General features: G+C 39.6%; 1 protein-coding gene across 1 annotated transcript; it reads right to left on the bottom strand.

The window, feature by feature from the left end:
• Positions 1 to 548: 548 nt before the first annotated feature.
• Positions 549 to 14,025, bottom strand: scarb2c (scavenger receptor class B, member 2c). The gene is made up of 12 exons (XM_083983262.1): positions 13,785 to 14,025; positions 12,651 to 12,808; positions 10,925 to 11,069; positions 10,108 to 10,299; positions 9,811 to 9,902; positions 8,891 to 9,010; positions 7,646 to 7,824; positions 7,361 to 7,479; positions 4,826 to 4,899; positions 4,270 to 4,321; positions 1,875 to 2,027; positions 549 to 1,706 (listed from the first exon to the last, which is right to left on the bottom strand). The coding sequence occupies exons 1-12, from the start codon at positions 13,905 to 13,907 to the stop codon at positions 1,668 to 1,670; spliced, it is 1,446 nt and encodes a 481-aa protein (XP_083839388.1). The 5' UTR covers positions 13,908 to 14,025; the 3' UTR covers positions 549 to 1,667.
• Between the last annotated feature and the right edge of the window lie 1,275 nt (positions 14,026 to 15,300).

The following is a 15,300-nucleotide window of genomic DNA, read 5'->3' on the forward strand; positions in this document are numbered from 1 at the left end:
ACCCCACCCCCAGGCTACAGATAAAATCCACTCACATCCAGTTATCGTAAAGCATGATTATCAGTTTGAATGTGACACTGTAAAAAGCATACACCAACATGTATTTCCTCTGTAACACGTAAAGGAAGGGATAATTATCTGTCTTATCTTTAACGTATCCGGTACATTATACAGCCATAGGTTTGACTAGATAATGATTCATCTGTTGACATCAATGGTGGTGTGTTCAGACTGAGGTAAGTCATCAGGCAACTCATACTTTATCGTCACCTTCATTGAAAAAAAAAGGAAAAGGAAAAAGCCAGGTGAGTAATGATACAGCACGACAGCATGATACGTGCTGTATCATTGCAAATTGCAAATTACAATGTGTGATGGAGAATGAACACACTGGAACATGAAGCACACCAACGTTTATTGAAGTTGTAGCAAAGGACAAGACAACGGGCAAATAGTTTGAGATGTGACCTATTATGACAGTAAACAGTGATTATATATGATTCTATTGTGTAGGAGTAGTAGTGTACCGTACTTGGTATATTATTATCTTTCACGTATAAAACAAAGTCCACAACAAAATTTAACGGTACACAGCTTGTAAGTGACGTGTTTGAAACAGTGGTTAATCCTGAATATATATCTGAGTGAGTGAGCTCGACAAAAGACACAGGATCTCTCCGCAAACCTTAAATAAGTCAAAAAAATCAGATAACATTCAGTTTAGTGCAGAATTAAACGGTAAAAATCACAGCAATTAAAAAGAGAAACAATATATACTTGGCAAAAATAGTTCAGTAGTGCCTGCTTTTACACTGATTTTTATAATATTCGTAGAAATCACATCACACATTCATGCCAACATATTGGAATTAGGAGAACAAACCCATTGAGACAAAACATCCACATCTGATAAAAAAAGAAACTTTCCCTTTATGCTGAAACTGTTGACGTCAAATACTATTTGGTTTTTATTCCACATTATGATATAGTATATGTGCTGTGCATCGCTGTGTTTTCCACTGAAAGCTAAATGCAAACATAACGATGATATCACTGAAAATGTCTCCTCCACTGTGGAAATGACATGAAAGCAGCAGATTTGAGGCGTCAGAAATGATACTCATCACATTACGGATAAAACACTCTGCCAGCAATTTTGCAGAGTTTGACTTTGTTCATGTCCAGAAATAAGAATAATGTGACAGAGGATCAAGAGGACATTTTCTCCTGTTAGTGTCACCTCAACAGTCTCACACTCTTTAATCCTGATCACTGGATGGCTCTCAAGACGGTCCAACAGTCTAGATCAGACTGTGAAAGAGAGTTAAATTATTCTGCAAAAAGCCTTGCATTAAAAATAAAAAATAAAAATAAAATCAATTTAATTAAAAAGATGAATTTAAGCATCATTACAACTGTCTTGAGAGGAAAATATTAGTCCCACCCCTGTAACAAAGAGCATAAAAACTTCACATATTTCCTTCTCTTCACTCTCTTAAACCAATTGTTTAAAACACAGATTAAAAGGAGTAATTCTTGTCAACGATGAGGAACTGTTAAACTGTTACTTTGGGGGTCAAAGTGTTACTGCGAATCCACTGAACCCTTGAGATGTTGAGTTATACTGCAAACATGACAGTGGTCTTCTTTTCACGTCCTGTTTGGTGCTATGAGGAGAGCAGAGGCTCTCGTTCAGCAGCAGTGCTCTGAAAAAGTCAAACCAGAAATGAAACACATTAAAGTGTTAAATGTGATCCTTTTATCAGATGTGTTTCATTCACCTTGGCCGGATAATGTTGCAGCTCCTCACTGCACCATCCCAGTGGAAATTAGCGAGAGCAAATGAGAAAAATGATCAGTGTTCACACACTCACCTCAGGGTTCTTCTGTCGACACATCATGAACATGAAGATTCCTCCCAAAATGATGCCCAGACCAATGATCATGAATGGGATGTTGACAACAACATTCTCCTCCACAATGATCACCTCTAGCTTCAAGACCGACTTGTCGTCAATGACAACGCTCTGAGGAAACGGTGAGAGAAAAGATAAATACATCAAATACTGACCCCCAAAAGTATTTGATAATCTATTAGAGAAAACTATGTTAGTGTCTCATTTCATGTTTGTAGCAAAGAAAGACATTACAATGTGAGTTTAATTAATAACTGAGCAGCTCATCATGAAATCTGACCACAACTGAGAAACTGAATATTGAGGGGCGGTGCGTGGCGCAGTGGTTGGGGCGGCCGCCCCATGTGGAGGTGCGCCTGCAGTCCTCGGCGCAGGCGTCTCCGGTTCGAATCCCGCGTCCGGCAGGCCTTTCCTGCATGTCATTCCCCCTCTCTCTGCCTCCCCCTTTCCTGTCTATCTCACTGTGTGCTGTCGAATGAAGGCAAAAACGCCAAAAAATATACTTAAAAAAAAGAAAGAAAAAGAAACTGAATATTGAAACATCTATCTTTTTATGTATCATAAATGAATTTTAGGGTTCACGGCATTTGATTCCATCCATCCATCCATTCTCTTCCGCCACCCGGGTGACAGAGCTCCTCACCCTCTCTCTAAGGGAGCGCCCCGCCACCCTGCGGAGGAAACTCATTTCGGCTGCTTGTATCCAGGATCCCGTTCTTTCGGTCATGACCCAGAGTTCATGACCGTAGGTGAGGGTGGGAACGTAGATCGACCGGTAAATCGAGAGCTTTGCCTTTCGGCTCAGCTCCTTCTTCACCACGACGGACCGATACAATGACCGCATTACTGCGGCCGCCGCACCGATCCACCTGTCGATCTCGCGCTCCATTCTCCCCTCACTCGTGAACAAGACCCCAAGATACTTAAACTCCTCCACCTGAGGCAGGAACTCTCCCCCGACCTGGAGGGGGCAAGCCACCTTTTTCCGGTCGAGAACCATGGCCTCGGACTTAGAGGTGCTGATTCTCATCCCAGCTGCTTCACACTCGGCTGCAAACCACCCCAGTGCATGCTGAAGGTCCTGGCTCGAGGGAGCCAACAAGACCACATCATCTGCAAAAAGCAGAGATGAAATCAAGTGGCTCCCGAACCGTACCCCCTCCGGCCCTTGGCTGCGCCTAGAAATTCTGTCCATAAAAATAATGAACAGAACCGGTGACAAAGGGCAGCCCTGCCGGAGTCCAACACGCACCGGGAACAGGTCTGACTTACTGCCGCCATGCGAACCAAGCTCCTGCTCCGGTCATACAGGGACCGTACAGCCCTCAGCAGAGGGCCTCCGACCCCATACTCTCGGAGCACCTCCCACAGGATGCCACGTGGGACACGGTCGAATGAATCAACCTCTGAGTCCTCAGCCTCTGCTTCCTCAACCGAAGGCGTGTCAGTGGGATTGAGGAGATCCTCGAAGTATTCCTTCCACCGCCCGACGATATCCCCAGTCGAGGTCAACAGCTCCCCTCCTCCACTGTAACAGTGTTGGCGGAGCACTGCTTCCCCCTCCTGAGGCGTCGGATGGTTTGCCAGAATTTCCTCGAGGCCGACCGGTAGTCCTCCTCCATGGCCTCCCCAAACTTTTCCCAGACCTGAGTTTTTGCTTCCGTGACCGCCCGGGCTGCCGTCCGCTTGGCCTGCCGGTACCCATCGGCTGCCTTGGGAGTCCCCCGAGCCAGCCAAGCTCGGTAGGACTCTTTCTTCAACCCTCACGATATGCTTGGGTCTGCCAAGTCTGACCCGCTTCGGACAACATAGCTCCTAGGATCATTCGGGTGCTCAAACCCCTCCACCACAGTAAGGTGGCGGTTCAAGGAGGGCATTTGATTCCAAAAAAATAATTCAAACCTACAAATTAATAAATGATTCCCAGGCCAGATTTAACAGACATTTTCATTTAAAAAACAAAAAAACATTGAAGGGATATACTGAAAATATATCAAAGATAAATTGAACTACAATTACACAGATGATACCAGCTTTTCAAACTAATATCTGAACCATTCAGTGACACCAAGCACCAGAAATACAAACATCTTAATCAGAGCCTACTATTACTGTATAAGATGTATCACTTTTTATTATTATTTATTATTTTATAATTGACACATGTGACAGATTATAATATATATGTGGCAAACAGATGGACGGTCAATGTCACTGCCTTTGAACATGGCATAAATCTGGATTGGACTTGGACTGGTACAGGGTACAGATTCTCTGCATGACCACCATAGTGTTCAGTGCATGACTGAGATAACTCTGACAGGATGGTGTGTGTGTGTTTGTGTATTTGTACCTCATTTAGGTAAACCACAGGGAAGACCACTGTCCTCACGTTTCCTGTTTGACTGACAAAAAAAATCACATTATTTCACCTGCCATCCTGTAACTATTAACCTATTACTTATTTATTATTTTATTTTGAGTACTTTTTTGAGTACTTCAGTTTGTTTTGAGTATCTGACAAAGAAATGGAAAAAATAACATGAAGAGAACAAATGATTTCCTCAAACAACAATATCTTGGTCCGGCATTTAGTTTTTCTTCATAAAATATGATAACGTGTACATCTGTTAAGTCTGGACTCAACATTATCTCGCTGTTTGTTCTATTAAATGCCAAGTAGCGGCATAACAAGTGAGCCAGCACTGTTCAAAAGTCCATTCTTAACGATGATGGTGGCAAAATTGCTTTTCCATTATCTTACTGGCAACCGGACCCATACGAAGGTAGTCATACAGTCATTACAACTTTATTTAGAGCCAATGTGTCGACAGGAGAAAAAAAAATTACGTAAGTATGTAAATTGCTTGTTAGTGACTAGACGCTGATGAAGTCCATGAGGTAATTACCTGAAGTTGGGAATTTGCTCTACCAACACATTGACCTGGAGCCGCTTCGCTGCTTGCAGAATGATTCCTGTTAGCTGCAAAACACAATTAGACAATTGGTGTAAGAGGAGCTCAGCGGTGCAGTGCACCATGCTACACACTGGTATCCTCGGACCTGTTGCTCCTTGTGCATGAACGCATAATTATAGCAATTTCAGGACTAATACCAAGACATAACAGATTAAATTCAAGATCTTTATGATGTGGGCTTTTTTTTTAGTTCATTTTGTAAAAGTATATTTTGGGGCTTTTTGCCTTTGATTGATCATAGGATAGTTAAGGGAGACAGGAAAGGGGCAGGCAGAGAGAGGGACATGCAGCAAAGGGCTTTTTTTTAAATCACCAACCTATACAGACTTTTGTGACTGTTATATTGCTGCATACATCTTTATGGTAGGTGGGTCAGCCGCCCTGACATTGGCAATCACGCTGTTTTTTTGTTTTTTGGTTATGCCCATGAGGATGTTCAGGGCATCACAACCCAGTGTTTATGACTCAGTATTAAGGACTTTGATCAGTGTCTATGATCTCATGTGATGGCACAGTGGGGATTACAGTATATGAAGGAGGAACAACAGACAAAACAGTAGCTTGTTTACCGGGTTCAAAGACTCCTTTTGAACTTATATTGCTACCACCTCACCCACAGGAGAAGAAGTGAATGTGAATTTGTGTGCACAGTTGCACGCTGGGTTAGGCATTTTTAATAATTTACAATAAATCCTTCCTGAAATATTTATTTAAGCTTTGATATTCCTGCAACAAAATCCATTTTACATTTTGCTTCACTCCCCAAATTAAAGTTACACAATACACAATACATTCCTAATTGTATCGCTGCAGATCTCTACATACTATATTGTGCAATAAGAAAAAATAATCTAAATATAACCATCATAGTGGACTGCCAAAGAAAGACAATACTGTGAAGAAAGATAAACAAAAGTTTGTCTTATAAATAGACTTCAACTTTTTATGATTGCATATGTCTTTGTAGTCATTATAGTCAGTACTCAAAGTGGTGTCATATCCAGGAGTGGAGTGAATAAACTGTAACATGTGTGATGCATTATGAGCAATTTATTAGCTCTCATTTTTACAACTATTAGGAAACATCCTTTGATAGGTATGAACTATTACCTACAGAATAATTTACAATAAATCTATTCTTGATTTCATCAGTATATCTGTCAAATATAGTTATGGATGGATTTTTCTATGTTGCCACTGACATTTATGCCACAAGGTACTTTATTTTGCAGAGTTGTAACCTCTTTTTTGGGCAGTCCGAGAATCACAGTTCTTTTAATGCCATACCAGTGATAGGATATACAGCTACATATGGGCAGTTGACAAATATATGCTAAAAATGCTTCTTTATTCTAAAAACTACATTTAAAGATATTTTAGATTAAAACAAACAAACATACCATAGGATATTATGCCAGACTAAAGGACACAATCTTCAGTCATATCCCTCAATTCCTTGTCTCAAGGAAAGAGGGAAGTCTCACATTTTATACTTATTTAAAAAAAAAAGCTAATTAAGAAGCATTTCAGGTAATGAAATAAGGTTTAAAGAGACCTGTAGTCTTGTGTGACATCTTTGTCCTCCAGTGTGACGGTACAGGTGTCACACCAATGGACCTTGCTATTCCCTACTAACCTGTCATTAGCACTTAGCAAGATATATTTGCATACATTTCCATAATTATGGAGTTAAATATTCACATGGGACCTCAGTAACATGACCTTGAATGGGGTCCTTCGACTAATTAAAGTTGTCAGAGGAATTGCCCAGTTTAAAATATGGTGTCATACGTGAGGACATGGTTTCCAGTGAATAATGTATCACATTCCTACACTTTAGCCAATATATGGATGAAAAAATGATTGCTATTTACTATAACTATTACTAAAATATACACAAAATTGTGCTTTGGATATTCATTTTTTTTAAATTAACTAATTAAAAAAAAAAGTGTTATAAACCATGCTTAAAACAGTCATACAAAAGGCCAGATTTGAGATATGGCAAAAAGATCTAATAGCTAAACCACTTTGGTCACAACAGGTTCATGTAAAACACAGTCTCTTTCACATTCTAAAAATAGTAATTATATTTTTTATCTTGTATGACAGTGAAAATGTCATGTCATGTCAACAACCCCATTTTCAGTCTGATTTTCTTTATCACAAATTTACCACAGGCGGTTACTATTATACATGATAAGAGCTGTTAGAGCTTATCTTTGGTGACAGCTCCGTACCAAGACGCCTGTTTTTTTCATTTCTAACCACTGTTTAAAGAAGTGGATAACCACTGGCTTGCCGTTATAAAACTGAGATAGGTCACCATCTAGTGGTTAAAATTCATGTTACTGTCACTGAGCCAGTGTTTTGGAGAACATATTCATACAGTAACATGAAAAGAAAGGCTTAGAATAACATGTACACAAATGATTTATTCAAGAATGTAGCTGTAATAATTCCTACCGGATTGATATCAATGGTAGTCTCATGGTGTTCCTTCTTTGGCCTCATGCCAAAGACATCGTCAACAAATTTCTCATCTGCCTGGTAGAAGTGTGGTGAGGACATGATGATGGGAGCTCCTGGACACACAAACCATTCAAGTGTTAAAAGCTGAGCAGATTCAGAAAAACAACAATCCTAAAAAAAAATCAAAAACTACATTCACTCATGATGAAACGGTTTCTGCACAATATTTATGTGAAACATGTTTGGTCATTTCTTTCAGCTGCTTAATGCACTCCTCACCTTGTTTACAACCGCTCACACTCAACACACCGGAGCCCAGGCAGTTTCCAGCAGGGACACAGAAGCCTGCGTTTGCTGGATTCACGGTCATGTTGGCAAACACCTCACTGGGGGGAACAAAGCGATACCCTGGGATCCCTTTCACCGTCACATCCTCCTCGTACAGGGCATAAAGAGACCTTGGAAACAGAATCAGACGCTGGTTAACCTTTGCAGGCACAAATTAATTCAGTGAAGCTGAAGTCCAACAAAAGAGGGAGGGTTTGCATTCATTTTGTGGATGAAATCTGTGGTAAGATGAGATTTACTGAACACCTGCTTGGCACAAACAGGTTCGAGTTGACATTTCACTGCCTCATAAAGCATAAACTGGTCTTTTCACAACCACATAAAGAGTTTGTTGACATGCAAACGCTGCGCTCACAGTTATGCTGTGTGACCAGTTAAACAGAGCAGATATTAGCTGCTTCAAGCAACACTAAACAGGCATTAAACAATCACAGTGACCTCATTCAAGACGCTAACACTGACCAGCCATGCAACCAGCCAGGCTAAATTTGGTAGCTCTAACTCAATATCCTAAACCTAGACCTAAATAATGCGGGAGGAGGGGGGGGGGGGGGGGGGGGGGGGGGGCATTCTTAGCATAGCATGACTGAAGAGAAACCATTTTTCTTTGCCGAGTCAGGCCAGGTGTGTATTTCTCACATCTCACTGAACATAGGTTATAGCTACAACTTTTTCATCAAAACAATTAATTTTCCAAAAATAACACATCCACAGAATGTCTAGAGGGGTGTAGAATAAAAGTAATAATTTTACTGAAAAAATGTTCATAGTATAGAAATAATTGTTTTATACATTTTGACGGGTCCAAAATATATAAATATTTACATCTGGTTACATTGGCAACGTCGACATGAAATGATCTCTGCGCCAACAGCGTCAGTACGTTGATGTTACGTTTGTCGGAGCTCAGGGGGGGGGGGCCAGATCGGGCGCATGACGTCCGTCCGACTATCCATTTCTCCGACCATACATTTCTTTATTTTTGCGTCCATTAGTCCGACCTCCCATTTCTCCGACTTAAGTAGCCCTAACCCTTAACCTTACCCTAAACCTAACCTTAACACTGTAGAATGGGTAGTCGGAGAAATGAGCCGTCGGACTTTTGGGCAGTCGGACTGATGTATGCTCCCCATTAAACTTGTAGCTAACCCCTTTAACTTATTTAGATACACTCACCTGCATAGATCAGAGGAGAACATGTAGAGCTTCTCAGTTTTGGTGATGATGGGATGAAAAGACGCTCCGTTGGTTCCATTGATCATGTTGCACTCATCAGTGGTCCACCAATTCAGTGTGCTGTATGGGTGCACAAAATTCAGCTGTTAATGTTTCTATTTGCATCAGTGTTTCAGGTTTTTTTTTTTTTTTTTTTTTAATGACCCAGCATTCAAGCAGTTCATAATTTTTCCTTTGTAAACTTGACTAAAGGATGTTAAATCATTTTCTGAGACAACAAATGTGTCTTTAATAGTGTTGGTTTGGTCTAGATCAAGACTGAGAACATTTTAGGTCAGGAGAAGATCGACTAAAGCCGCTGCTGATTTTCCTGAACAGTAGCACTTTGTATGTTAAAGGAATGGTGGGGTCACTGTGCTCTGCTAAGCAAAGCTAGGTTAAGCTAACCTTCTGTTGGCGGTAGATTCATATTTAACACATTACTGCATGAGAGCGACACTGAACTTGGCTAGCGCTGTCAGTTAGCTAGCAAGTCATGTAGGGAAGATCGTCATTCCACCCTCCTGACAGAGATTAACAGCAGAGTCTGAAACCCAGACAGTCTGAGCAAAAAAAAGAGGATCAACACTGGTGTGAGTGAGTGTGAGTGGTATTGGCTGTTTTCTGTTGCAAAGATAACAACGTGATTGAATTACTTTAACTAATTAGCTTGAATAATCCTTTAATTGATTATTAGAAGACAGTCCAAGACACAGTGTTACATCAGCTGTGATATGACTGATTTGATCTTATCATAAAATGACAAACAAAGCCCAACACAATGAATTGTTATCCATCCATTTAAATTCTATGTGATCAAAAATGTGCACTGATTGGATTAACAGGGTGGTTTTGTGTTGCAGGTGAGTGGAGACACTGACCTTTCACCATTCCATGTATCTACTCTGGCAAAGTCCTTGTAGTTTTGCTGGCCAGTGTAGAAAACATATTCACCGTCATTGGAAGCATTGGTCTGTAAGACAAAAATACGTATTTCAATAAAAAGCACTCATAGCCGGTCTCGTGAGGGTCTATATACAATTAAAACAGAACATCTTTAATTTGTGTGGTTGTAAAAAAAAAAAAGAACTGTGCAACTATGAACTCATTTATTTATAAGCATGAATTATCCAGCCTGAATCAAGAATAAAATATCTAATTGAATTGTTAAATGAAACCTTATAGAAGAGTCCGAAAACATCATCCAGGTCAGGTTTTAAAGTATGGAGGGCTTTGAGCAGAGCATCTTCATATCCCCACAGCAGCTCCCCCACTGTGCGGGTGGTGAACAGGCCTTCATTATAGGTCTTCATGTAGGAGGAGATCAAACTGTCCAGAAAAGGCTCATCCTTGAATCTCTCCATCACCGTCTATGAGTAAAGGGGAAGGGGAAAGACAAGGGTGGGTTGTTAAAGACAAACTGTTGTGTAAAGTGCAATGTTGTATAAGCTCCATACAAAATGCCAGGTAATCATTGAACTTGAGTAACATTTTACATATTCTATAGGGCAGTTCACATTATTACATCACATTACAGCAGAACATACTGTACTACAGTATCAGTCTGTGCTGCAACAGATTCTCTGCTGCTATATTTTTATCCACTCAGACTAGGATAATTAGATAAAGTAAAAAAAAAAAATACATAGAAAACATACTGACTAAACTGCTTCATCTCTGTGTCAATTTACTTTCACTGTTCAGACCATACTGTTGCTGGCTTTGGTGGTTGTCAAAATTACCATGGAACTTTTTAAGAAGACAAAACACTAATGGCCTTCTACTGTAGTACCAGCCTGCCAGTACTTGTGCCTCTTACGGTCACATGGAGCGCATAATAACCCTCAACGAACTCATAAAGTGTAAGTGCAACACAATTTCCTCATTGGTATGTTGCCACCAGGAAACAGAACCAACACCCCAGGATAAAACTGCACTGACTCATGACATGACATATGACCAGACTATACTGTGACTCATGATTTTTGGGCTCACCACAGCAGGGATGTTGACTGTCCTGATGAGGTCACTCTCTGGACCTCGAGACATGTTACGCTGGAATATGTAGGTTTTGGTGTTGACAGCTGTGACTTTGGTGCCATTATCCTGGAACTGCACTTGCTCCATAGGCCGGTACTCTCTGTGTGCAAAGATACAACAGTCAACTAGACATGACAACAATTCCTAAAAAGCCAATTACCTTTAAAGTAAAATGATCATAAAATTCTACATTCAAAATGATCCGACTTAAATATGACATGATGCAAAGGAGAACAAGTACGTGCAAATTATATTTGGTACAGTCTTTTCTATTTATTCTATTTTTGTATTTTATTTCATAACAAAGAGCTCTACATAACTTTATATGGATGTATTTAGTGTATATTTTATCTTACTTTTCTTATCTCTGTTTTATTTTTCTCTACTATGCCCTTATATTATATGTATGTCTGACTGCACTACTGGATACTTGAATTTCCTTCAAAATTTCCTTTAAGTTCAGTCCCTTCTGTCTTGTCTGAAACCCACATCTATTTAATCAGGAAAGTGAGTATAACACAGCATTCTATCATTAAATCTTTGATCTTTCCAGTCTGACTAATTCAGTCAACATAAATCAGTTAAAAAAAAAAAAAAACCTTTATGTTAAGATGTCTACCAAAACTGGGTTAAAGGGATTAACTTCTGCACAAATGAACTGGGTGAGTAAATGGGTCACAGAAGGCCATTGTAAGTCACATTAATGCTGAATTGACAGGATGAAATGCCTTTTCTTTTTTCTTTTTTTTACAGAAATGAGGAAGGATAAATATAAATATCTCAGTGATGCAATCCTGACTTCTAACACAGCTACTGTCTTCCATTGGTGAGGCAAACAAGCTGTTTCAATCTAGCCAGAGACAGTGTCACACTACTATCTCTCTGTATCTCCCTCTGCAAACTGTCACTGTTACAAAAGGACAGTAAGTAAATAAGTAATGGCAAAATAAAAAACATGTGGTTTTGAAAGCACATCTTCGAATTACTCTATTTTTATAAACTATTAACAGTGGCGAACTAAAAATCCAATAAATGCTTGAAAAAGAAAGCTTGGACAAAAGCATTCCAAACATTTTTTGGATGGCTATGAAGTCTTTGTGTGGTAGCTTTGATGCACTGTGATCACACTGTTCATGTAAACCTGAATTTACTATGGTAAACTTTGTTGCAGTATATTCTCTCAACTGGTGACATAAGGGAAGAATACCACTCAAAAACATCCAAATCTATGACTTACAGTCTTTGTAGATTAGAATTTTGTCTTGTACTTTATAATGTACTGTTTGGTCATGTGCTCCACTGCACTGAGTATATTTGGGTAGTTTCTTTAGTTAATCTAATCATCTGTGTTTTGGCAACACCACCTTGAGGGATGACTTTGTTTTCATGAAATGTCTGACTGCAAAATGTTTGCCCACAACATGGAACACAAAACCTTCAAGCTCACAACAAAAGCAGTAATTGACTGGATGTGTGTGACTTTTCTTTCTTTCTTTTTTAATAATGTGACAATTTGGCTTCTTGTGTTAACTGTCAGTTTGTATTTAGGAGGAAGGACTTTGGGGACAACAGCTTTCGTTCCTCATTCCCTTCTCTAGGAATGACTGTCTTGTCTTTTTACTGTGATGTCTCCTCTTGAATAGAAAATGAAAATGAAAGCTTTTGTCCTACTCGATATTACCTGTATGTGTACGGCCCAATCTCCACCACAGCAGGCCGTTCTCCATCCAGCACCTCTTCAGGATTGGTCAGGTTAAAGAAGTAAAACTGCATGTAGATAGGCGCTGGTGGGCTCTCCCAGGCCTCAAATGAATCTGTGCCATTCTTCAGAACTACCTCCTGTGGGGGACAAAGATCAGTGGGTTGTCTGTCTCGTAATGTAGACAAAAAGTGTGACAATTTATCTCCTGCTGACTAAGGTGTCTTAACATTATGACATTCACCACTGCTGTATGCATCAGCAACTCCTAGTGAGTTCTGTGACACATGATACACTTAAATGTCACATATTGTGTTGTACAACACCACATAAGGTGAGGTTACCACAATGTGGGAAGTGAAATTAAAATAACAGAAAAAAACTGTATTACACATCCAGTTGCTGCTGCTTTGAATATAAGAACAAAGACATGTGATTTCTTTTTTTTTATTACCAATATTAAGTCCCTCTTTTCTGCATTTATAAGCATTACATAGGCATTAATGTAACTTTAACTTTCTTATATGTCCTCCATAGGTTGAAAGTGGTAACTTACAAAGGCAGTGAATGAAAATAAAATGAAACAAAAATAAACTGCAATTGTAAAAACATTTAAAATGTCCTCATGACTGCTGCATCAAACTATATTCGTGTTAGAAATAGTATATTCGCTAACGTTAGCAATGTTTGCATATGCTTGTACGTGCTAAAAAGGCGGTTATGGTTAATATACCAAACAATAACCCTGTGACAGCAGAATACATACTGTAACAGTTAGCGCATTGACCAGACTAACAGGTTGTCTATGGCAGTATTGACATCAGCTGCCACCATACGACTGGGGAGTTGTCTGAAAATACATTGTAAATGTGAGTCATTTGTAAAACATTCAAAGTCTGAGGTAAGGAGCTAAAATAAAAAAATAAATAAAAAGAAAGAAGGGTGAACCCCATGGTGAACCCCAGAGGCGAAGCGAAAACACAGCTTCTGGGTCAAATCAAGCTAAGCTAACATTAGCAGTAACCAAAACGTCCAAAGTTACGTAGCTGGCTGTCGGACTGTCAGCCGTTAACGCATGTTATAAAACGTTAATTTAGCTGGGATAAAGATGCTTACCTTTTTAACTAGTGACTCCAGTAAATGTGGAAACACGCTAGACAAGACCATAGAAATGCCTGCAATCAAAAACAGCAAAGAAAAAACTCCTACGCTGTATATGCAACAATATTTCAGAGGCATGATGAGACAGCAGGATGGTCGTCGCTAACAGCTACAGATCCAGCTTTCACTGACATTAGCAACAGACAGTGACAGTGAATGTGTGCTGTGTTTATTTTGATTTCCCAGGAACTTGCTCGACTGTGGCAAAGATGCTCTACATCCGGAATGAAACACTACTACAAACCCACTTCCGGTTTCGTCTAGGTCGTAGACTCTTTAGAGCATGAAGCCGTAACGATTACACCCCAACAATGTCTTTAAAATAGCACACGTAGGTTATTTATAATTCTCAAAGGTGACATTTACTTAAAGGTGTACAGAAATGGCCGTTTGTCCTGTTTGTCGCGCCGAGTTGTCACGAGCTGCAACACGAGTTTACCCGAGTGAGGAAAACGAATTTGATTGGTCGTTATCGAGCGGGCGGGATATTCAAAGCTTGGGGCGAGCCCGAGCTCCGTGTGTGTGTGCGTGTCTCAGACGTTTGAATGACTGATGATGGATCCAATATCAGTGGCTGGTGAATCGTGTACAGGCTGACGTATAATCCGTGCGCCTGCATTATCCAATGCGAAAAAAAAAATACACACTTTCATCCCAGATTTACTCAAAAATAGAATTTTGCACAAAGTTTGGCCTACAACGTCTGAAAGATGAGTTATCACATTAATTTTATGACCCAAACTGGGCTCAAATTCAATTTTCTTTTCTGTACACCTTTAAACACCATTTACTGACGCACAAAATTATTATTTTCGTCATCATCACGATCAGGTTGTTAAAGTCAATATGCGGGGCAGTAACTATCTTGCATATAAACACTCTTCGTTTTCAATCACATGATACAATGATTAAATCAACCCCATGTCAGAAGGTTTTTGTGCACCATTTCATACATACCGTAAGCTAAAACTATTAACATAGACAACAATACTGTAGTAGAGACTCAGACAACCAGCTTTAAATCTATTTGTTGATATGAGTGAACTTTTAAAACCAAAAAATGGCACAAGAGAGAGAGAGAGAGAGAGAAATACAACCCGGTTTTGAGAGAAAAATGTAAGTTTTGATATTGCTGTAGAATGGATGGGTTGTGGTCAATCTATCTGAATGAAACACCTTAATATGAAAAACATTAAGATGTTTAAAAAAAACAAAACTAAAACTAAAACAAATAAACAACAACTAAATTTACATGTAGAACTCTGATTATAGGCCCCAGTCATCAAAACACATCAAAACTCACTTATATAGGCTACTTTTACATAATATGGTTATCAAAGAGATTGAAGACAAAAAAAGAAAGAAAGAAGAAGAAGCAGATAATGCTGCTATTTCATTTTGGCTTGGGGTCAAGGGTCTGACCAGGACCAGCAAAGTGTGATCAGAAGGCCCCCAAAGGTCCAATGTACAT

The sequence above is a fragment of the Trachurus trachurus genome (assembly GCF_905171665.1).
Source record: "Trachurus trachurus genome assembly, chromosome: 12".
In the NCBI taxonomy this organism is placed as follows: Eukaryota; Metazoa; Chordata; class Actinopteri; order Carangiformes; family Carangidae; genus Trachurus; species Trachurus trachurus.

Excerpts from the sequence above, each read along its gene's own strand:
- scarb2c (XM_083983262.1), bottom strand. The coding sequence starts at position 13,907 with ATGCCTCTGAAATATTGTTGCATATACAGCGTAGGAGTTTTTTCTTTG. Across the intron at positions 12,809-13,784 it reads TGGAGTCACTAGTTAAAAAG|GAGGTAGTTCTGAAGAATGG; the intron begins GTAAGCATCTTT and ends TGTCCCCCACAG. Across the intron at positions 9,011-9,810 it reads GATACATGGAATGGTGAAAG|CACACTGAATTGGTGGACCA; the intron begins GTCAGTGTCTCC and ends GCACCCATACAG.